General features: G+C 39.2%; 2 protein-coding genes across 2 annotated transcripts in view; one reads left to right on the top strand and one right to left on the bottom strand.

Annotated features, from left to right (window-relative positions):
• LOC121879295 (acidic mammalian chitinase-like) overlaps window positions 1–13,614 on the bottom strand; it is an 89,871-nt gene extending 76,257 nt beyond the window's left edge. The window contains 2 exon segments of the mRNA XM_042385891.1: window positions 5,399–5,401; window positions 13,529–13,614. Of these exon segments, the coding sequence (XP_042241825.1) occupies window positions 5,399–5,401; window positions 13,529–13,580 (55 nt within the window). The 5' untranslated portion in view covers window positions 13,581–13,614.
• A 77-nt stretch (window positions 13,615–13,691) lies between these two features.
• Window positions 13,692–19,492, top strand: LOC121879327 (uncharacterized protein PB18E9.04c-like). The gene is made up of 3 exons (XM_042385932.1): window positions 13,692–13,935; window positions 14,035–15,696; window positions 19,461–19,492. Exons 1-3 carry the CDS (start codon window positions 13,692–13,694, stop codon window positions 19,490–19,492), a joined length of 1,938 nt encoding a protein of 645 aa, XP_042241866.1.
• Window positions 19,493–25,814: the final 6,322 nt, after the last annotated feature.

Here is a 25,814-nt window from a genome sequence, read left to right on the forward strand (position 1 = left end):
AGTGGCAGCTGATGTATGTATGGAGTTTAATATCTGGTTCCCTTTGTCGAACTAAAAATCGACAATTGTTCGGCAAAAGACTGTGTACTCATCATTAGGTAACAACATTTTCAATAGTCGCCTATCTTGTTTATGACGTCAGCATCGGGTCTTACGCCCACCAATCACATGTCACTTGGCATGGTCTAATCAACCAATAAGAGCTTGACCGTAGTGTTGTTGTGAATACGGGATCAACAGTACGCATTACTTCTGTCACCATGAACACGACGCAAAAGCGCTTAACTACCCGCGGCCAAATAATCGCCCTCCGAGAAGGCCTTACGGTGCGTGCCATAGCAGACCGACTTACTGTTTGGACTTCAACTGTGAGGAGGTGGATCGTGAGATATGCCGAAACAGGTATTTTAACTGATTTGGGTATGTATGAAAATTTCAGATTGAACCGGGATATAAACAATTTCTAAGATATTTATTTTTATATAATTGATATAATAATGCAAATATTATAATGCAAATGTTATTTTTATATAATTGATATATTAATGCAAATATTATAATGCAAATGTTATTTTTTTTAAAGGTTATGATTGTATTCCATAGCGTTGATGGCATATCAGATTATGACACAGGAGATTCAAAAACAATATTGTGTTTATTTTCAGAACGAAGACCACACCCCCGACTGACTACTAGGGTTGAGGATGCCGCCATAATAGTAGCACTTTAAAACAACCCGTTCTCTAATGCTGTCGCCATCAGAGAGGCGTTACACTTAGACGTCTGTGCATGAGGCGGGCACATACAACACAGAGTCCCTGCCATAAAGGAACGGCTAACGGAACAACACCGCACTGGTCGCCTCCAGTTTGCCCAGCAAAATGTGGGGAGGACCTGGAGTTTTGGTTGCGCGTAGTCTTCACGGATGAGAAGACTTTTACCAGTATTAACCACGGTAAAATTCATTTGTGGCGGCCAAATCGCACGAGGAAAGTAAACTTAACATATTAACAAGTCCATAATGATTAAAATAAGATTTAGACCGTATTTGTCGACATAGCCGTAAAACAATAAACAGCTCGTTATACATTTTCAAATAAAAGTCTTCAAGTTTATCGCATAACATTAGGGTGTAACAATATCACAAATTCACAAATTCAACGTCGTACTATAGGTCCAGCAATAGATCCCACCAAATTTTCACCTCATTACTATGGGGTATATTGAAATTCATAAGTAGATTTAATTACAAAATATATTAACAAACAAACAAACAATAAACAAGTATATCCGTATGTACAAAAATAAATAAATTTCAATTAATTCTGACCAGATAAACTACTCAACCGAGTGACATAATAACGAACATCAAAGTACTGATTAAGCACTTATTTAGTCTGGACACCACCCTGAACAACGTGGTTATCCAAAGTAAGTTATTTACCCATTGAATTCTAAAATGTGACTACCCACAGTCTCACATATAAATCACTATATAATACTTGGTGCTCTTAAAAATCGAGCAAGGTTAACACAGTATACCAATAGAAATATACAATAGAAGAGGAGATACTTATCTTACAACTGCCAGCCCAATACTGCCGTCACCCGGCTTGGGAGTTAAACAGAGCGAACAGAGGTGGGCGGAAATGACGTCATAAACAAAAGACGTTTAAGTTGCCAATCCACAAATAGCTATCAAACGCTCATTCATTCATTAGTATTCGAGACTAATACAATAAACATTACTTTGTTTTACCTAACACATTGAAACTAATGTTACTACATTTCAAGTAGAACATATAATATCTAAATTTTAACTGCTTCAGTGTGTACACAACGAATCAGTCGAAGTTCATTCGCAACTTTCGATTTACACCAGGTACCTACTTTACTGCTAGGTGAGCAGGGACTAATGGGGGCTAGGAAGTAAGTCCAAACAACTTCCACCGGCCCGGGAATCGAACCCGTGACATCTCGCTTGCGAAGGCAAGAGCGGTACCACTCTACCACCAGCACCCCCAGTCGCTGAGCAGCCCGTAAGCCTCGTCTGACGGAATAGGACCGTATGAGCAAGCAACGACTCAATTTCACTAATACCTACACAGAATGGACACCGGAACAGTGGGTTAAGGTAATGTGGTCAGATGAAAGCACCTTCAGATGCATATTAGGGCAACCAGGCAGGGTGAGACGACCTGTTGGGGTAAGCAGGTACGAGCTAGCATACAAAGTAAAAACAGTGATTCAGTGAATTAATTATGATCTGAGGCTGTTAGAGTGGTGAAGTTGGAAGGGGTGGATTGTATTTTCTCCCCTGAAACGCGACAATGAATGCTGACCGATACATTGATGTTCTTGGAAATCTTTTGCTAAAATTTTATGATATTTACGGATGCTACGTGTTTACGAACGAAAGTGCCACCTGCCATAAGGCGAAGAAAGTGATAAAATTGCTTCAGGACAATAACACTGACGTTCTAAAGTAGCCAGGAACCAGTCCTGACCTGAATCCTAGTAAAAAAGGCAGGAATTATCTCGAGGGGAAGCTAGGAGCTGCAACACCCCATCCACCAAGAGTCTGCAGGATGAGACCAGGGGCATCTGGACTCAAGACCTTGATCCACAATACTTAAAAACATTAGCTGACAGCATCAGTGAATGATTAAGATGATCATCAAAGCAAAGGAAAATATGACAAAACACTAACAAAAGTTCATGTTCAATCTTTGTTTAATTTTCATTTATGTATGTGTTTATGTTAGACAACACGCACAAATTCTTCGTGTCCAGTCTTGGTTGCACACAGTGTATACAGTATATAAATATCTATAGACAGAGCTGGAGCATAAGAGACATGCTTTCTAAGTGACGGTCACCCATTCTTTCTCTACTGTGTGAGAGATAATTGCTTCTTTAGATTGCCCACGAGGGGGCTAGTTTATTGGGCACCCCCTTACATCCTGTGCAAGGTGAAGCGCAGAAGCCTGAAGGGTCATGTGTTTTGTCAGCAAGTTACATAAAGTTACAGAATGATGAGTGTGTGTGTGGGGGATAAATTCACAGTACAATTTATCTGTTTATGGCAAAGCGTGGCAGGTCCCTAATAATGTCAAGTGCCAGGCAATAGACATTGACAATATTGAGTGCTACGAGTTGGGGATTTAGAATATAGTTAAAAGTCTACCCAGATCCCAACAGGCAACAACAATAAAAAAACAAAGACAATCGGACTATAAAAGGATAGACAAAGGATGCGAGTTTTTGTTGTGTATAATAAAGTACCATAAATTCCTTAACAAAATATTCAGCTTTCTATAATTTACCCTTAACCATACTTAACCTAAACATTAACAGTATATACATATTTATACAACATACAACAATTTCGAAGCAAGTGGATGCGGGGAGGCAATATAGGATAACAAATACTTAAGTGCGGAGCTGAGATGGCTGACGAGTAAGGCTGAGTATTGTAGAAGACGGAAGGTAGTCACTGTGCCGTAGGTTTTCAGGATAGGTGATCCTGTGGTCACTTCCCAGAGTGAACTGAACTTTCCTCGATCTGGAGCTGATGAGGAAGACTTGGAGGAGGTGACACAACAACCAGGATATGGAGAAGTGAAACCCTGGAGTGGTAACTAAGACTAGTCATACTAGGGTTTCGTCCCTAGATGGCGTTGCTCGTGGTGCTGGGTAGGTAGATCATGACAATAGATGGCGGGGTTCGTAACATGAGGGACATACCTTTTAGTGTGATTGTGATGGCGTGTACTTCGGTAGTGTCGGCTTCAAGGGGGACGTCGAGAGGTTGGTAGGGGACATCCTTCTTGCCGTAGATATGTAGTCCACTAGCATGTCCTCATGGTGGTCAATTGATGTGGAGAACTAGAGTGGATGTGCCCCAGGTTCCGGCATGCCGGTGGAGGACGGGGAGCTGCTGGTGGTGTCCTCGGGTCCATGAGCATGCGTGGCTTGCGGTGGGTGGACGGGGGCAGCAAGGCACGGTAGATGCCACGCCAGTAGTGATGTCAGGCGGCGGTGGAGTAGTCCCTGAGCAAGAGGGGCACACAGGGAGGCTACCAGCTTGTGACAAACCAGAAGAGGGGGGTGACTGGGTAGCAGCTGAAGGCAGGGGTAGTCTGTGTAGGTTGGAGATGGCGGTACAGAGTGTATCAAAGAGTTTTTCAATACGGTTGGTAAATTCGTGGAAGAGGGATATGATTTCTTTCGTGTCACAGGAGGGGGTTTGTGGGCGGGCACCGGTGGGAGCACAAGGCCTGACAGCATCAGAGTAGAGACGGGGAGGAGGCCCAGTAGTAGTTGAGTTAGGAGCCGGCCGGTACTGTGGTATTACAGGCAGGTGAGGCCAGGCAGGGGCAGGTGTTGTTGAAGAAGGCCTTGCCAGAGGAGGGGACGCAGAGGGTTGCGGCCCGGTACACTGGGTGTGGGGGGAGATTGAGGTTGACGCAGCCTTCGGGGAAGCTTTTCTTCTGGGACATACTGACGTTTGGGGCATTGCCGTCTGTCAGCATTGTGCCAGCCACCACAATTACAACACCTGGGGTCAACAACATAGCCCACACCACCCACATTGAGGGTGTCTTTGATTTTCTGGGCACAGACGGAGGAGTGATGGTTACATGAACAGAAACGACATCTGGGACGATCACGTCGGCAGCAGACGGTGAAGGTGTGACCCCAATGAGAGTAGATGACACAAAAAGCAGGCCAGGGGTGATGTGATTCTGCATACAGTGGAAGGAGGACTGGGTGGGCCTCAACAGTGGTTGAACACTCGCTCTCCTTCCATTTAACTATGACAGCTGCTTGTGGGGTCTTCCCTCGGTAGTGTCGAAATATACTGAGTATACGTGGATTAAAGTTATGAGCATCTTCAACTTCAGCGTATAGAGGGAATTGCTAAACTAGGATGTGGCAACATTCAGCTGCGTCAGCAGGTGGAGGCAGGAGGACAACCTCATCAAATCCAACAGTATTAAGTGTTTCATAGACCTCAGGTGTCTGACACTTGATAAAGTTACGGTTCTTACCTTTTCGGAATTGAATGGTGAGACCGTGTTGTCTCCAGTACTCTGTTGTCCAAATAAACCGTTCCTTGACAGTTTTCAGTGAGTCCCTGGGGAAGTGCAGTTTCAGCTTACTTGGTTGATTGGCAGAGGGGCGGGTGGTGAGGGGAAGCTCGCTTAGCCTAGCATTGGTGTTGCCCTTCCGGCAAGTGTTTCCCATAGAGACATTGCTGTTACTGTCACTATCACTGAGGTCTGACTCTTGCAGGGTGTGGGATGCAGTATGACTATCCGTATCAGAAATGTCTGTATCCATGAGAAAGGAGAGGGTGGGCGCCGGTGAGGCTGCTGCTTAGGTCAGCATTGACTCTCTGAACCGTGCCCCGAGTGGGTTGTTTCTAACGAGTGCTAGAATATAACTTCACCCAAATTTTCTCAAAAATATCTAAGTGTGAGTGAAAAAAATTGTATCTTCAGGGATAGTTTGCAACTAAATTCTCTGTGCCATACAATCAAATTTTCGACTTACTTTTTCTAATTTTCGTACTTCTTATTGCCCAGAAATCCATATACTATATGCAAAATGTTTGCCAGACCTTTTTTTTTAACAGTAAACATCTTATCTTCCAATTCTTTTGATACCAACAACTGTTGAATTTTTGGTTCAACAAATATGGTACATTTGACTTTGACCTCAGACAATTTTGGGAATATTAGGCATATATGTTTGAAGGCATCACTTTCAGCACTAAATGCTTTGATGTACTGCTTGACAAGTCCCAACAATATGTGAAGTGGCAGTAATAAAAATTTTGTAAATTTTGGAGCATCGTTGTGAACATTGTGTTCACCGGGGATTAATGCGGTTCTAACATAGTGCTGGTTACCTGCTCTATTATACATTAGAAAAAGGAAGCAAGAATACTTAGTGTATCCACATACATATATCCCAATATTCCACCACTCAGTGTTGCCAGATGAATCCTGAAGTGTTTCGGTAGAATACTAATATTTTATGTTTCTGTCATTTATAGTTGGTGTTTATATAGTAATGCGGGCATGTTTTTGTCAAAATTGCGTGAGATTTTGAGAAGTTATTGAGAACGTTTTTTTCTTATTTTCATGATTTTTATGCATTTTTACGATTATTTATATGTAGTAGTTATTAGTATTTATAGTCAATTTTGTGTTAATTATCATCAAAATAAATTCTAAATACACAGTTATAAAAATTACCTATATATATTTGTTAAAATTTATTAAAATCCTGAATACAGTACAGAATATTATGCAAAAACAATTTCACTATTTATCTTCAAAAACTATTGATAGTATGACAAAATGAATGTCAGATTCGTCATCAGAATGTCCTAATTATTATAGAAATTTAAAAAAAGATATTGACATAAACTAAACTTTGTTACCATGTCACTCGAAACAGCTACTTTTTAGAGGGGGGTGGAGGGTGGGGTTATTAATTCCATTAAAAGGTATGATATGCCTAGAAACGAGAGGTGGAGAGATTTGCTTAAGTGCGAGCATGAAAATATTTGCTGCGCTGTACACTGGGGAAGGGTACGCTATGATCTTTTCTCTAAGTAATTTTTTCTTTATATTGAATAGTATGACAAAAGAAATATTTAAATTTATTGTAATACAGGTATATGTATATGGGTTAATTATGCGTGTAAAAGTTACATCATAATAGGTAATCTGCCATAAAAAAAAAGAAAAAAAATATATATATATATATATATATATATATATATATATATATATATATATATATATATATATATATATATATATATATATTGATAAAATCATACAGGGAAAAGGGAAACAACGGAGCACCTTAGCTTTCTTCTTTATTCAAGACCTCTTCAGAGGCAACTGGATTACATGGACAGAGAGAGGCTTAAATATACAGGGTGACCTTATTACACATGAGGTCAGGTCATAATGATGTCATCCACTAATCCCCACAAAAACACCAACACACACGTAGAGGAGCTTAAGAAAAAGGGGGCGACGTGTCTAGTCAGGTCATGTTAGGTCAAAAATAAGGGACTCGCTAAATAACTATCCTACATCTAGCATTTTAAACCTTGGGCCACTGACAAATAAATTTATGTAACATAATATCAGTTTTGAACTGATATATATATATATATATATACATATATATATATATATATATATATATATATATATATATATATATATATATATATATATATATATATATATATATATATATATATATATATATATATATATATACATGCAAGTAAATCACTGTAGGTGCGCGTGATCTAGGTATATGCTGATTGCTGATAACCACAAGGAAAGAAGAAAACAAGAAGTTCCCAAGCGCTTTTGTGTAATTCACATCTTCAGGGGTGAGTACTCACCCCTGAAGATGTGAATTACACGAAAGCGCTTGGGAACTTCGTGTTTTCTTCTTTCCTTGTGGTTATCAGCATATATATATATATATATATATATATATATATATATATATTTGTAATATTCAGAAATTTCAGTGTTATGTTTAGTAGGTAAATAACCAAGATGGTATAACGCTCGGTCATCATAGCCTGAACTGGGCGAGGGCAGCGCTCCCGCATGTAGTGAGAGCTTCTGGAACCAGGCCTATATAAGATATTAAATGTAATTTACCGAACTAATGGACGCGAATCATGAAATTAAATGACATTATTAAATTTAAAATTATTATAGATCGTTTCTCAGTCTAAATATGTTACGTGTGCCCAAATTAAACTATTTTTTGTGCCGAAAATAGGTCACTAGGCCCAAGCGTACGCCTTCGAGGAACACGAGGCTGGTTGACCCTCAGTCGCGCTCGAGTGTTCTAACAGACGGACGTTGCTCTGCCCTTTCTCACAGGAAAACTGTCACGTGGTTTGTTCTCCTCTGTGTTACGACATTTCAGTAAACAAGTAAGTTTATTCGATCTTAGACAGGGTTTAGATAGGCCAGAGAAAGAAGTTAACAATAGCTAACAGAGAATTTATTGCAGGGTTTCGGCAGAACCCACTTGACTGGGCTGACGACTGCCGATTGATGATTGGCGATTGTCACGATTGGAACGATCAGAGCAGGCTGGTCACTGGTTAGCAAGATTTTAACTGGGACCTCTAGAGTGAAGGAGTGCCTCCCCCCCCCCCTAAACTACGTGGGACCAGCATCAGCATTGGTTGATCAGTTTCTCTCTATTGGAGGTCACAACACCACGTGTCGTCGGGCAGTTATAACTAGTGCCCACCAAACGGGAACATAGAATCCTTCCCTCAGTTGGACAGACCTCATTGGCTGGCCCCCAATCTTTTCCGGTTCATGGATGTACTGAGTGTAAGCTGAGGCTATCTGAGTGAATGAACGGACACACTGAGACCAGGGGTCTAGTGGGTACCCAGAGACAATTTATCCCCCCCAGTATGGGTGTGTTCTGAGCTTGTGTGATGCATGTTAAGGGAAACAGTGGTAAAGTGGTTAGAATTTCACAAGTCCAGGTGTGAGAACAACGTTATGAGGGACTTGTTAGTGCCTTAAAGAAGTTACTGGTGCAATCGGAACCTATGTGTGAGATTAAGGAACATGTTTTACGGGTACTGGTGGAGAAAAACATTCATAACTCCTAAGTTCTAGAAGAATACTGGCAAAATAAAACCAGGCAGCACCCGCAGGCCTGATGGGTCATGAGTGATTTTCTCGGGTCTCTTGTAAATGCCGGCCTCCCTGGCAGGCTAGTAGTTACACCCTTCGCGTTATTTGGGCAATTAGGACTGTAGTAGTTGTAGGTCATCCCAGACAGGCTATGAATGATCCATATGTGTAGTTAATGATCTCTTAATATTTTTTAGTCCATTCTCTGTGAATGATATTATTTTGTTAAATGTCCTTAAGGCCTGTTCATGTGTGTACGCAGCATATTATTGTTTTCAAATGTTTGTGTCATTAAAGGATGTGAGATAACGAGGAACTGTCTTCAGATGAGCTCCTCATTCTGGTGTAAGGAACACTGTTACCTTGGTAGTGCTCTTTAGGCATTTACTATTTTCTACCTAATTTTGATATCATGTATAACCTTTGTTCCCCAGTGTAGTGTTTTAAGCCAGGCTAAGAGGTGCGCATATGTTGGTGTACCATTATTGATTGTGGGTGTAGTGTTGGAGGAAATAGAAGTGTCAAATTTTACAGTGCATCTCATTCATCCCAATTACAGGTGCTATCTTTCCACGGGTCACGGAGAATATTTTTTTAAAAAGTAATTGTGTTTGTGCTGGTGCGGGTTTTTTTTCAAAGGGGCACCTCTACTGCATTACCAGCCACTATAAAATAAAAAACCCCAAGTGAGGAGATTCCGACTGGTTATATAAATATATATATATATATATATATATATATATATATATATATATATATATATATATATATATATATATATATATATATATATAAAACACCTCAACCCGCCAGGATTCGAACCCATGGCCCACGAGCCTATGACTGTGACCTGGGAATGCTAACCGCTGGACCACCAGGATACAAAAAAGCAGTCCTAGACTTTGTTATATTTCACACAAAGTCTGTTCAACGAGCATATGGTGCCGTGAACCTCTAATGGGGACTACCCGTATCACGTAGGTGGTCAGAGTAACGTTTTACCAAATCCGGCTTCGAAAAACGAGAAACCATATATATAGAATTCCGCGTGCTTTATTGGGCTAATGAAATGTATATGGATATATATATATATATATATATATATATATATATATATATATATATATATATATATATATATATATATATATATATATATATATATATTTCATGTAAATCCACAATGAAAACGTGGATAAGATAAATCTTGATAAAATCACACGGGAAAATGGAAACAACGGAGTACCTTAGCTTTCGTCTTTATTCAAGACATCTTCAGAGGCAACTAGATTACATGGACAGAGAGAGGCTTAAATATACAGGGTGACCTAAAAACATGAGGTCAGGTCATAATGATGACATCCACTAATCCCCACACCAACACAACCGTAGAGGAGCTTAAGAGAAGGGTGGTGACGTGACTAGACAGGTCAGGTCAGAAAAAAGGGACCCACAAAATAACTGTCATACATCAAGATCAAAGGTTTTCAAAGCAGTTTTAACCTTGGGCCACTGACAAATAAATTTATGTAACATATTATCAGTTTTGAACTGACCATCACTAAGGTTTATTGATTTTAATTCCTTAATCAAACTAGCTTCAACCAGAAGTCTTTCTGTGACACAAGATGATTTGAATACTTCTAAGCTTTTTTCCCAAGCAATGGGGTGATTATTATTCCTAACATGAACGAACAAGGCACTGCTTTCAGATGCAGTTCTGATATTATACTTATGTTGTTTGATTCTGAGCTGCAGTGTTTTTCCTGTCTGACCTACATAATTACAATTACATTGGCTACATGGAATACAATAAACACTTCCATTTACATTCAAACTTGGGCTATTCCTTATTAACATATTGGTAATGGTTGAGTCATACTTGAAAACAACATTAATATTTAGAAGCTTGAGGGACCGAACTAAAGGGACAAATTCATCACGATAGGGCAGAGTCAAAATATTCTTAAGTGTAGGAACTTGTCTGGTTACAGAGGAATGAAAGGATTTTTTAGCCCTTTTAAAGCAACGATCAACAAACACAGAAGGGTACCCAAGTTTCTGTGCAATAGAACGAATGTGTTTAAGTTCGTCGTCAATAAATTCAGAGTCACAAATACGCAATAGCAGTGATTTAATTGATAAACTCAAGAAACACAACGAACCTTGCGAATTAATAAGTTTTGATGTAAATTCACTGTTCACTAGAGTACCTGTGAAAGACTTACTTTCATTTCTTAAAGATAAATTACAACTGCTAGATTTAACTATTGAACATGATACTTTCCTGAAATTGATAGAGTTATGCGTAACTGACAATGTGTTTAGTGCAAATGGGAAGTTCTACAAGCAAGTATTTGGCATGAGCATGGGTAATTGTCTTTCTGCTCCTCTAGCCTGTATTTATATGGAGTTCTTTGAGTCTAGATTACTCCCCAATGTAGTGGACTGTATTCCTCCTTGGTATAGATATGTAGATGATGTTCTTTGTCTTTGGCCTAAAAACAGTGACCCTTTGAATTTTTAGACAAGCTTAATAATATTGTCCCTAGTATCACATTCAAAATTGAAAGAGAAATAAGTGAATCCCTTCCATTTCTTGATATGCTTATCATGAGAAATGGCCAAAACTATAAATTTAAGGTATATAGAAAGCCCACACAGGTAGACAGTTTCATTCACTTTTTATCCAATCACCTTGAGTCTACCAAAATGTCAGTTTTTTCTGCTATGTTCCTACGATGTCTGCGTATTTGTGACTCTGAATTTATTGACGACGAACTTAAACACATTCGTTCTATTGCACAGAAACTTGGGTACCCTTCTGTGTTTGTTGATCGTTGCTTTAAAAGGGCTAAAAAATCCTTTCATTCCTCTGTAACCAGACAAGTTCCTACACTTAAGAATATTTTGACTCTGCCCTATCGTGATGAATTTGTCCCTTTAGTTCGGTCCCTCAAGCTTCTAAATATTAATGTTGTTTTCAAGTATGACTCAACCATTACTAATATGTTAATAAGGAATAGCCCAAGTTTGAATGTAAATGGAAGTGTTTATTGTATTCCATGTAGCCAATGTAATTGTAATTATGTAGGTCAGACAGGAAAAACACTGCAGCTCAGAATCAAACAACATAAGTATAATATCAGAACTGCATCTGAAAGCAGTGCCTTGTTCGTTCATGTTAGGAATAATAATCACCCATTGCTTGGGAAAAAAGCTTAGAAGTATTCAAATCATCTTGTGTCACAGAAAGACTTCTGGTTGAAGCTAGTTTGATTAAGGAATTAAAATCAATAAACCTTAGTGATGGTCAGTTTAAAACTGATAATATGTTACATAAATTTATTTGTCAGTGGCCCAAGGTTAAAAATGCTTTGAAAACCTTTGATCTTGATGTATGACAGTTATTTTGTGGGTCCCTTTTTTCTGACCTGACCTGTTTAGTCACGTCACCACCCTCCTCTTAAGCTCCTCTACGGTTGTGTTGGTGTGGGGATTAGTGGATGTCATCATTATGACCTGACCTCATGTTTTTAGGTCACCCTGTATATTTAAGCCTCTCTCTGTCCATGTAATCTAGTTGCCTCTGAAGATGTCTTGAATAAAGACGAAAGCTAAGGTACTCCGTTGTTTCCATTTTCCCGTGTGATTTTATCAAGATATATATATATATATATATATATATATATATATATATTTTTATATATATATATATATATATATATATATATATATATATATATATATATATATATATATATATATATATATATATATATATATATATATATATATATATATATATATATCTTTTTATGTGTGTGTGTGTGTGTGATATTATTAAATTTTAGAATCACAATTCTTGATTTAAAGAACAGGGAAACGTGTGTGGGGCGGCAGTCAGTACTTTTCATGTCTCGAGGAATCAGCTGACCTGAGCATCGCGTGGTGAGGCATATACAAAGCCTTTGTGGGCAGCCCACCAAGTACCAATAGGGGGATTCAGGAACTAAGTGACCAGCTGGCACCTAGGAAGATCAAGAAAATGTTTCGGTTTAATTCATACACGGTTGATGAAGTTACCAGCCAGCTATAATATTAACAAAAGTTATCTGGGATAATTTGCCATTGAAAATGTTACTTGTGTCCTAGTAGGTAATTAATATATGAGAAGAATGACGCCATGCACTTCACGAATAATTAAAATAATTACTGGAAAGTTTGAATTGTTTTTTATCGGGCCTACACGCCTCCGTGTTAACGTCACACTATTCATTTTTATTTAAATATATATAGGCCTTGTGTTCAACATATAACAGAAATCCTTCTCATGTGTCATCAGCGAAAGTAAACAAAAACTGAAAGTTCTCTAAATATATTAGTTGAACTAGGAAAATTATAATTCATCATGATGATAAAAATATGTTTTAACATTTATTTACCCACACGGGAATATTATCAGCAGGGTCCAAAAATAGAACCTTCTATGAAAAGTGAATAAAGCATATTTATGTGACTATATGCACTGTATCCTTTTAATCTATTTATAACAAATATGTAAGTGGAATTTTGTATTTGGAAAAAAATCGGAGTTTAAGACACTGTAAACACGAGCTTATACTCCATTTCCTTCATTTCACTTCAAGTATTATAGGCCGACTGAAGAAAAACTACAGAGTACAGAATATGAATAAGCTGCTTTCTAATTTTTGCATCAATATGCGCAGATTCTTAAATTAAATGCATAGGTATTGACAAGAACAAATGGTTTTCAAGATAACACAGTTTTGTAGATACGACCATACCTGCTAGAGAGAGTGAGAGAGCGAGGAGTGGCAGCACAGTTGAAACTCTCATGATGATGTAGTGAGAGATTACTGACGTCCGTATCTCACTTTTATACCTCCACCATCTCTTGCGCTGACATCTTGTACACAAACCCTCCACCCTATACCTCCAGTACACAGCATGACCCTAAACCTCCAGTACACGAGCATAGGCACCAGTCTATTCTTCCAGACCACAATCATAGTGACCACATTCCTTGAGAATGAGTCAGCGACATCACGCTCAACCTCCAGTACACAAGCATCAGTATCACACTGCACCTCCAGTACACAAGCATCAGTATCACACTACATCTCCAATACACAGGCATCAGTATCACACTGCACCTCCAGTACACAAGCATCAGTATCACACTGCACCTCCAGTACACAAGCATCAGTATCACACTGCACCTCCAGTACACAAGCATCAGTATCACACTGCACCTCCAGTACATAAGCATCAGTATCATACTGCACCCCAGCACACAAGCATCAGTATCACACTGCACCTCCAGCACACAGGCATCAGTATCACACTGCACCTCCAGTACACAAGCATCAGACACACTGCACCTCCAGTACACACACAGGCATCAGTATCACACTGCACTCCAGTCACAGTGCATCAGTATCACACTGCACCTCCAGTACACAGGCATCAGTATCACACTGCACCTCCAGCACACAGGCATCAGTATCACACTGCACCAGTACACACAGCATCAGTATCACACTGCACCTCCAGTACACAAGCATCAGTATCACACTGCACCTCCAGTACACAAGCATCAGTATCACACTGCACCTCCAGTACACAGGCATCAGTATCACACTGCACCTCCAGTACTCAGGCATCAGTATCACACTGCACCTCCAGTACACAGGCATCAGTATCACACTGCACCTCCAGTACTCAGGCATCAGTATCACACTGCACCTCCAGTACACAAGCATCAGTATCACACTGCACCTCCAGTACACAGGCATCAATATCACACTGCACCTCCAGTACACAAGCATCAGTATCACACTGCACCTCCAGTACACAAGCATCAGTATCACACTGCACCTCCAGTACACAAGCATCAGTATCACACTGCACCCAGTACACAGGCATCAGTATCACACTGCACCTCCAGCACAGGCATCAGTATCACACTGCACCTCCAGCACACAAGCATCAGTATCACACTGCACCTCCAGCACACAGCATCAGTATCACACTGCACCTCCAGTACACAAGCATCAGTATCACACTGCACCTCCAGCACAAGCATCAGTATCACACTGCACCCAGTACACAAGCATCAGTATCACACTGCACCTCCAGTACACAAGCATCAGTATCACACTACATCTCCAATACACAGGCATCAGTATCACACTGCACCTCCAGTACACAAGCATCAGTATCACACTGCACCTCCAGTACACAAGCATCAGTATCACACTGCACCTCCAGTACACAAGCATCAGTATCACACTGCACCTCCAGTACATAAGCATCAGTATCATACTGCACCCCAGCACACAAGCATCAGTATCACACTGCACCTCCAGCACACAGGCATCAGTATCACACTGCACCTCCAGTACACAAGCATCAGACACACTGCACCTCCAGTACACACACAGGCATCAGTATCACACTGCACTCCAGTCACAGTGCATCAGTATCACACTGCACCTCCAGTACACAGGCATCAGTATCACACTGCACCTCCAGCACACAGGCATCAGTATCACACTGCACCAGTACACACAGCATCAGTATCACACTGCACCTCCAGTACACAAGCATCAGTATCACACTGCACCTCCAGTACACAAGCATCAGTATCACACTGCACCTCCAGTACACAGGCATCAGTATCACACTGCACCTCCAGTACTCAGGCATCAGTATCACACTGCACCTCCAGTACACAGGCATCAGTATCACACTGCACCTCCAGTACTCAGGCATCAGTATCACACTGCACCTCCAGTACACAAGCATCAGTATCACACTGCACCTCCAGTACACAGGCATCAATATCACACTGCACCTCCAGTACACAAGCATCAGTATCACACTGCACCTCCAGTACACAAGCATCAGTATCACACTGCACCTCCAGTACACAAGCATGCTACAGAGTCAGGTACACTCACGCGCCATAGTCTCGATGCACCCTCTACCCCTACCCCTGACTCGATGGAAGTTGTACCTTTGGCTTCACTGAACGTCCCCCCCCCCTCCCACTTACTCCACCCATCGTTCAGTTGTGCAATGTGGTAGCTCGAAGCTTCGCTGGAATGTACGAATAGCAGTTCATGATGTAATATTTGAGAGAACATATGCTCGATACAGTATCTTAAAGACTTCATACCACTTTATTTACCATCATTATACTTAACATCACTATACGTGAGAGACCGTTCGGCTTGCAACCCTGACTACGACTTCCCTCGACCCAGCAGTAGGGGTAGAGTGTACATAAGTACTAGCAATACCCTACACCTTACACAAATGCCAGCATCACATACGCATTCTTGTCCTGGCCAGTTGAACAACCTCTTCATACATGGCACTAGCACTTAAAGTTGAAGTTGTACACTGTTAAATCAAAGGCTCTCGTAAGAGCTACGAACACACTTTTTCTATGCCAGTCGTTCTATACATTACTCTGACACTGACTCATTTACTCCTTCCGACAGTCCCTTGACTTTCAGCTAGCCTGGAGCAACACTACAACTTCACTTCTTGCTGATCATCATTGCTTACTTATGATAATGGAGTTATTGTAATGCTATCGAAAGACAATATTGATTACTGCGAAAACCTTTTTTGCATTGCTACCAAATTTTCATCTGTTCAATGGGTCAGTTGGTACAAGTTCTGAATTAAGGTGTCTTTTCATTGCCACAAAGTTGATTCAGCAATTACATGTAATGTGTTTACAAGTATAAGTAGAGTCAAATCTTGCAATGCTGGGCCAGCAGAAAATTCCATTTTGCTCTATCTATCAACAACAGCCTCCGTCAGTTGCATTCAGATACAGAGCAAATTAGTTTAGTTTTGTTGAATGTAGTTTAAAATATAGTCTAAAATGGTCATGGTACCGGATTAATTAAGTGGTGAATAGAGCTGCTGATACACCTGAAAACCATCAATGAATGAAAACATAATAATTTTTAAGTCAAGAATTAATTAGATTAGATAAACATAGCGCTGACACTCATCGTAGCCCTTTTTTAATTAAAATAAGTGAAAATATTTTTTTTTAGCAACACTCAAGACAAATTCTAAGTTCCAATGAAAACTGTCCCTCTAAAGTTGAGATATTTTTACACACACACACACACACATACACACGCAGGGGTTAGTGAAGGTGAGTGAGCGAGAGATAGCCTCCACCAGTCTTCATTACGGAACAGGTTTTCAGGTGTGTTTATGTCGACATTCCCACACTGAGTTTGTTATCATATTCACTGACGGGCTGGTCGTTTCCATCACCTGTACCCTTCACAGAGAGCGATATGCTTCAACACTAATTTTACAAGTTACTAGCAAGGGTAAAGGGTGCGGCGGCCAAATAGCATGTGTTCGTCGTCTTCTGTACTAGGGTCATTATCTAGCTCTCGGTTGTAGATGGGTACCTGAGTACCTGACTTTACAGATGGGGAGAAGGTGGTTGTGTAAATTACCAGACACAGTTGCCTACTTGTGTACCGAAGTCTTAGGATACAGTTAGTTGTATCTGACAGTAGTTGACGAGTAATAAGACAATTAGTTCACTGGAGTTTACTGAAGGAGTACCAGTACAGAGACTACCATGGCGGCAGCTTGGGTGGCAAGGTAGGGTTTTTTTTTTATTTTTTTTTTTACGGGATTAGCCCACCAGGGCACAGGTCAATGACCCACATCATGGCCTGCGGGCGAAAATATAATAATAATAATAATAATAATAATACTAATACAAGATATAAAAAAAATAAAGTGAGTAACGACATATGTACTGTATGTTGAGCTGTCAAGTAAGAGAAACAATTGAGACCCTGCAATTGTGTGTAAATGAGGCAGAAAGCCAAATCAGCAACCTGGGACTTGGTCCCAATTTTTGTGATGCCATATGGTAGCAGGGTCTACCATTAGACTATACACTATGCTTCCAATATCTTCCCACGCACTAGTACCCCCCTGTTTGATAGCTGCCTACTACTTACTACCTTGCCAGGTGTTGGATAGTATAACAATACAAAGTAGTGGTAACAGCACATACATAGAATATACATACATACATATGATATTACATAACTGATACAACATATGTAGAATTTATACATATACACCTAGCTAACTGAACATTCTCCAGTATCCGCACAGTCTCAGCGAATCATGGGACCTATTTTCACTTTCAGTAAAGAGAAGGCAATATCAGCACTAGTTATGCTGTCAGTTTCAAGTAAGAGTCAGATAATGTAGCAGACACAGTAATGACTTTTCCCAGTTAATGTAAATGTTACTACTGACAAGAAAAATTAAGGAAAATAATTGATGAAAAAAATAATTAGGTACCTGAATCTACATTAGTTGAACATAAAGCTTAAGCACGCAAATTTCGCTAAAGCATCAAAACATCAAAATAAGAGAGCTTCTTAATAGTATAGTCCATTTTATATCACGATATACTGGCAGCAGACGTAAAGCTGTTAATAATGGTGCAGTTAGGGACTTTTCCAAGTGTTACAGTTAGCGTTATTATTCCACACTCTGTGAGGAGTGAAACCTAGGAGTATTGACGAGTGAATCTGAAGCATTCACTTCATCTAGGGTTGATAGGGGTTGGCCTGGAGTCTCTTTATAATGTGTCCTTTTACGACTTTCATGACGCAATTAATTATTTGGATGTATTTAATTATATTGAACATAAGCATCAAAATATTTTTGTATAATATTACATGAATGGGTGTTTTTGTAGCACTGGGACAACTCCTCGTGATATATAGGGCCATATACAACAGCAGCCATCGTTTACACAATGCTTTGGTATCCCAATGGCCGTTGTACAAGAATCACTCAGTGCTTAAAAAAACATAAAACAAAATAACAAAAACATTCTATTCATTATTGGAGCGTTGGCGCCTTTCGTGGTGCTCTCACCCCCACCCGATGCATATTACGATGGCATATTTTGAAACCAAAAGAAAAGAAATAGAAGTGGATGCACATAGATTGTAGAAATCTGCAAGGGAATAATATTATTATAAGATATCTTCCATATGACACAGCATAAGGATAATTTTATTGTTCTTTTTAAAAGAATTCCATGTTTCTGTGGGAACATCTGCCAGCCTCTTCTCGCCTCATTGTCGCTTATATCTTCTAAATTCTCCTAACCATCATCAAAGGTAAGCCTTTAAGATAACTAATCCAAATAATTTACGTATATGAATGAATGGAAATCAAATTAAGCATAAAAAACTCGCAAGAGGCCTAATTGAAGAGTGGTAAGAGCTGCTCCAAATGGGTGGTGAATGTTTCCTTATCGGGAATAATATCGACCCAGTTGTCGTAATGAGCATAATAGATAATCATCAAGCACTACCAAAATAGATATTGTTTAAGTATGAATATTCAGTAGCCTAAATTTCATATTTTAACAAATCCAAATATGCCAGGTCACCAGTACCAGGTAGTTGCCAGGCCCTAACACATCAGCTTTGTGTTTAACCACAACTTGTTACTAATAACATAAATTCATTTGCTTTGTAATTCTCTTACTGACTCATTGTACTACAATAAAGAACTAACTTATCCCTTTCTGTGCAATATTTTATTTACTTTGATGTGGTGGTAATAATTTACTCTGCCATTGCCAGTTTTGCATATGTAATTTTTTTCAGGGTTTTGTTTTCATTATAGATGGCAAGTATCAAGGGTTTCCATATGTTTAATAGCAATGTTGATATACAGTGCTGTACACAGCCATACTATAATTTGTCTAAAAGTACGGTAGAATCACTTGTGAATACATTGTCCTGCATGTCCATGATATAAAGCAAAATTAATAATGCTTTCCAAAAATATAAGAAATTGACGGTATTATTATCTTTTCGGTCATCCACAGAATTTTTGGATTTTAAGTTGACCGATTTTTACCAGTTAGGTTAGGTTAGATTTGTTCAACATTTCGAACATAAGAACATAAGAATGGAGGAGACTATAGCGGGCCTATTGGCCCACACTGGGCAGTCCGATTTACACCCAACCCCTATTGTTCATATATCCATCCAACCTATGTTTGAAGCTATCCAGCATATTTGAGTTAATGATGATGTGTGGTTACTTGTTCCAATCGTCCACTACTCTATTTCCAAACCAATTTTACCTATTTCGTGCAAATAACTAAATTTTTTCCAATTTTAAAACATTGTTATGAGTTCGCTCCTGGTTGGATAGTTTGATTACCTTTGTAATGTCATTTTGTTTGGCCCTGACTTCTATTTATACACCTTGATCATATCGCCCTCACTCTACGTCTCTCGAAGAAGTGCAAATTAAGATGCTTTAACCTGACTTTGCATTCAAAGCTTGTAATTCCCGAGATTAGTCTTGTCATTCTCCTCTGAATTCTTTCTAGGGATTCTATATCCATTCTGTAGTACGGTGACTAGAATTGAACTGTGTAATCCAAGTGAGGCTTCACAAGCTCAAGATATAGTTTTAGGATGACCTCGCTAGTCTTGTAACTGTCACATGGTTTAAGATTCCTATTTATCATTACTCCTAAATCTTTCTCACAGTCGGATTTCTCTAAACACCGTCGTTCATCTGATATCTGGTTTCAATGTTTACATCTCCTAAACTAAGTAATTTACATTTATCCACATTGAATTTCATCTGCCACTTTTCAGAACATTAAACAAATTTTTTTTAGGTCTTCCTGTAGTTTTGCTGAGTTCTCGTCGGATTTAATTACTCGTCCTATGTTAGCGTCATTAGCAAATTTACTTATGTTGCTGTGTACGCCGATATATATATATATATATATATATATATATATATATATATATATATATATATATATATATATATATATATATATATATATATATATATATATATATATACAGTATATATATATAATAATGGTCCAAGTACTGAGACTTGGGGTACATCATTAGTGAAGTTACTCCAATCAGGTTTACTGCAATTAATGCTTACTCGCAGTTTCCTGTCCTGTAACCACGCCCTAATCCATTTAAGAATGTCTCCTCCAATGCCATGCGCCTCCACTTTTCTTATTAGTCTTGTTACGTGTCAAAGGGGCAAGGCTCGTAACAAACAAAAAGTGATTTTTTTTAAAGGAATTACAATATATGGTTTTTAAGTTTGTAACGAGAACAACTCCAACTATGGTATAATGTATGGATTGAATGCAATCCCTTTTGATAAATGAATACTTGAGGATTGGAGTAAAGAAACTTAAATAAAAAGTATAACTATATTTACAAATGCTTACCACTGATAACAAAGGCATAAAACTAATCACATCAACATACTAGATTACTTTAAGGTTGCCAATATCACTGACAACTAAATCAATACACGATTTAGAAACAAAAATACAGAAAACACTTAATACAGCCAGCCAGCCTCATCAATGAATACCATAAGTACATCACCCTATTGATCGATCAAAGACAGAAATCAACTGACAACACAGGCCAGTCTGAAAGTCCGGAGGTTACCCAAGTTTGAGTGCTAGTAAAAGCCAGCGATACGATACGATACGAAGTCTTTAGTTAAGAGGTGAAAGAAGATTATTAGGGGCTGAAGGAAAAGTGGTGAAACTGAAATACAGCAGGAGTAGAAAGATTCTGGGCTCAACCAGATCGCTTCATCTTTCTTATTGGTGTTTTATCTTTGTTCTGCTCCCTTGGGTCGTCAGACCTTTGTATTAATATTGGTTTATTTATATAATGCTGCTTATTATTATTATTTTTATTATTGTTGGAGTTAGTGAGCCCGCCCAGGTCCTTGTGTAACTGGGAGGGTAGTCACATTTTATTTATTTTTTATTTTTTTTTTTTTTGAGGTGTTAGTTAAGTGTTAGTTGTGTTAGTCTAAAGGTACACTGTATGGAGAGGCCTGCCAGGTTCTTAGTGGAGCTGGTTGGTCACTCTCATCTTTATTCCTCTAGTAATGTTTTATGTAGAAATGTGTATATTGAGGCAGGAGGTGGTTCAATTACTTCTTCCCAGTCTGTTTTACTCATTTTCAGTCTCTTTTTTATTGGTATCTGTATGGGGCTTGTTGACAGTGTTAGTATAATTGGCAGATGGTCACTGCCTGTAAGAGGTCCCTGTATTATATGGTAATTGAAAAAGGCTTTGTTGTTGGTAAAAATTTTGTCTGGTGTCGATTGTGTATTGTGATTTCTCCAGGTTGGAAAGGTAGGACCCAGATGATTGATTTTCACTAAATTTATTAATTGATTAAGGGCGTTTCCCACGACGTTATTATTTGTATTGTCAAAAATCCTATGTCTGGCGTTAAAGTCTCCTAAGATGTACATCGGATGACTATTGTTAGCCAATTTTAATAGGTCTTCTATAGGTAAGTAGGGTCGTCTCGGTGGGAGATAAGTAGTAGCAATAATTACGTCTCCTTGAGTTGTATTTATTTTTATTGCTAGAAATTCATCCTGGAAGTCATCAATTAGTTTAAATTTTAAGTTTCTTTTAACCGCTATCGCTACTCCGTCATTTTTCTCGCCCGATTTATTTCTTTGGTTTACATAATAGTTAAAGAGTTTTATGTTGTTGTTTTCTGTCTCACCGTGACTGTTTATTAGTATAATGTCAGGGTCAATTTCTTGATATATATTACTTAGGTTAATTCTCTCGGTCTTCCAGTTTCTTACGTTGTGTTGTATTATTCTTAAAGTTCTTACTGTTTGTCTATTGTCCATTATTTCTTATACTTGGATTGTAACTGTTGAAGTGGAGACCTATCCTCCTGTTTCCCGCTTCTGACTCTTCTAAACTCTGACGGGTCTACTATTTTAAAGTCATTTGTCGTAATCTTTAGTTTGTCCGTAGTAATTAGTGACCAGACATAATCTTCACTTAGGGATTTTTCTTGATATGTCCACTTGTATATCCCTCCTTCACAGTTTTTTACTATTGTCCCTCCTGTTGGTCTCGATGTTGGGATTCCATGTTTTGTTGTAGTGATAACTTTTAATCCAATATCTTCAGCAGATTCAGGTTGTATATTGTGTTCAGTTTCCATCTTATCTTCTCTCCTCCTACTCCTTTGTCTTATAGTCTGTCCTTTTGTTATTTCCATCTTCTCTTTGTCACTTCTAGTCATTTGTCTGGGATCTCTATCAGTCGCTTGTGTTCCTTGTGTATCAGCTGTTGTTCCTTGCTCAAACCTTTGTTTGTCTAGCTGTAGTCTTTCTCTCAGTTCGCTTGCATATGTTGCCTGAAATAGTTTTTCGGATTGTGGATTCTCTGGAAATATCATCTCTGGTAGGTTATTCAATTTAAACATTTTCCTTAATTCCTCATTGTATGATCCGGGTGCAATGATATTGTGCAAATGTGCATGGATCATACTAATCATTACCTTATCATGTATTGGCTCACTTAAGTTTAATATGGTGGATTCTGGTCTATGAGCCTCTTGGACCGCTCTCTTGGCTATTTCGAAGTATGTCGTATCCTTCTTGTCTTGTTCCTTTTTCCTTGTTTCTTGTTCCTTGTACTTTATCATGTGTTTTTTTATTGGGCATGCCATTGCTAACGTCCTGTGTCCTATGTATGCATTCCCGTTTCTCTTACAGTTGAGACAGCCAACATGTGTGTTCTTACATTCAGTGTAGGTATGGTCATCGCCTGCACAATCTGAGCAGTACTTTATTTCTTTTTCCGGACAGTCTCTCGTTGTGTGTTCTTCATATTTGTAGCAGGAGAAGCAAGTTTGCAGACTGATGAATGTCTCCTTCTTTATTTGATGTGGTGTGACTGACATGTTGAATATTAGAAAGCCCTGTTGTAAAACTTTCTCAGCCATTGACACTTCTTCAAAGGTAATCTTAAAAACATGAGTATAGTCTTTTATCTTAATGACTTCTTCAATCTTCATCCACCTGTTTTGGCGTTCCAGTTCATCCTTCAGGTCTTCAGATGTCTTCCTCCCGAGCTCTTGGTCGACTTAACGAACGAAAACTGATCTTTTTGCTTTTTGTTCTGGTGGCATGACAACAACAAGGCCTTCATTGTAAAATATATCTCTGGCTTCTTTTGAAAGGATCTTATCTGAATCAAAGTCATCTTTACAGATTACTTTAAAACCTTCATTGGTGCTGAATATTCGTGTTAGTGGGACTTGCAATTTGTTGTAAGTGATTTCTGCCACTTTTCCCTTTCCAATAGAGTGTCCCTTATCTCTATGTTTTATTCTAATGCTTGTTGTCATCTTCTTGATTACATCTAATCCTACCTATAACACAGGGCTCCTGCCTGGGAGCAGTGACCCCGCCCCCCCCTCTTGGACGGGCGTCGGGCTCGTAGGGTTCTGCACCCAGGTTACCTGTGAATAGTTATGTCTAAGAAAGTTGCCACCTACCGGTGACCCCCGGACAAGGGGTGCCCTGCACTATCACAGGTTCCCTTGCCGGATCGACCGTATCGCTAAGTCCCGCCTCCCGTTCAAAGAACGGAGTGCATGAGGGGGATGAAAAAAGGAAAGAAGAGGACTTAGAGAGTAGAAACAGCCTACCTACCACGCCACGTTCGGTTAGCCAATCAGAGCACTGCAGTAAACGTGCATGTATCACGCCACCGTGGGGCACCACTGATTGGCCAATCCAGGACGTAGACGCACGGGTAGTAGTCAAAATTTGGGGAGCCCAAATATTTGTTTTTTCCAAAAGTTGGAATTTTCCGTACAATCTGTGATGGTAATTACACCGTCACTATGTTGAGTATGTACAATCACTGGGATTGAGTGTCTTATCACAACAAAGTTGCAGACTGCTCAAACATGCAGCAAAAGAGGCAGGTCTTCGCAGCTCCGGGTCCAGCAGGCTAAAAGCCAGCTCTGAAACCCTCGGCTTTATATGGGTTGCTGACTGAGCAGACTGACCCAAACATTGTACTTGAACTAACGTCTCATTGTTAATGTTATTAGTGTTACTGACTTTAATATTATAACTATTCACACACTCAAACAAAACAATGTAATTCTAGTAGGGAAAAATATATAATCATACATTATATATATAACAAGAATACATACTCATTTACAGTACGTCTGGCAGGGGTATACACCACATCTAGTAATTGGTTATTAAGGGTAGTTCTATCCTACGTTGCACATAACATATCCCCCCTTAAGAGATTTATTAATGTGCTAAATAAATCTAAGGAAATAACTTGTTCACACTCTTGACAACAAATCTGCAATTATATTATCTTTTCCCTTTATATGTTTTATGACCAAATTATACTTCTGTAAGGCAAGAGACCACCTCATTAATCTTTGATTCTTATTCTGCATTTTATTTATAAACTTTAGGGGGCTATGATCAGTATAAAGGATAATAGGATCAACTGAACTACTGAGGTACACAATAAACTTATCTAGTCCATACAGCAATGCAGTACATTCTTTTTCTATTGTAGCATAGTTCTTCTGATGTTTCTTGAACTTGGTTGACGCATAACATACCGGATGTAAAATCTCGTCTGATCCCTCTTGGAATAATACAGCTCCAGCCACTAAGTCACTGGCATCTACTTGAAGGATGAATACTTGGCTGAAGTCTGGTGCTCAGAGAACTGGTGCATTGGTGAGCAGAATGCGTATTTTGTTGAAAGCTTCTTGACAAGCAGGTGTCCAACTGAAATTTTTCTTTGGGCTCACAAGGTCAGTTTGTGGACTTGCAACTTGAGAGAAGTTTGGGCAGAACCGTCTGTAGTATCCAGCTATACCCACAAACCTCAAGACCTCCTTTCGGGTCTCAGGAATCGGTATGTTGTTGATGGCTTCTACCTTCGTTGCAACTGGACTGACCTCACCAAACCCTACAATGTGCCCTACTGTAGGTAGATGAGTTTAGCAAGGCCGAATTCACTCTTGAGTAAGTTGATCGTGAGACAAGCTTCAGCAGGACTGACGAAAAGAAGGCGTAGTCGTGACAAGTGTTCCTCCCAGGTGCTGCTGTATACAATGAGGTCACCAAGATAAGGCTGCACTCCACCT

The sequence above is a fragment of the Homarus americanus genome, unplaced genomic scaffold, assembly GCF_018991925.1.
Source record: "Homarus americanus isolate GMGI-L3 unplaced genomic scaffold, GMGI_Hamer_2.0 scaffold16894, whole genome shotgun sequence".
In the NCBI taxonomy this organism is placed as follows: domain Eukaryota; kingdom Metazoa; phylum Arthropoda; class Malacostraca; order Decapoda; family Nephropidae; genus Homarus; species Homarus americanus.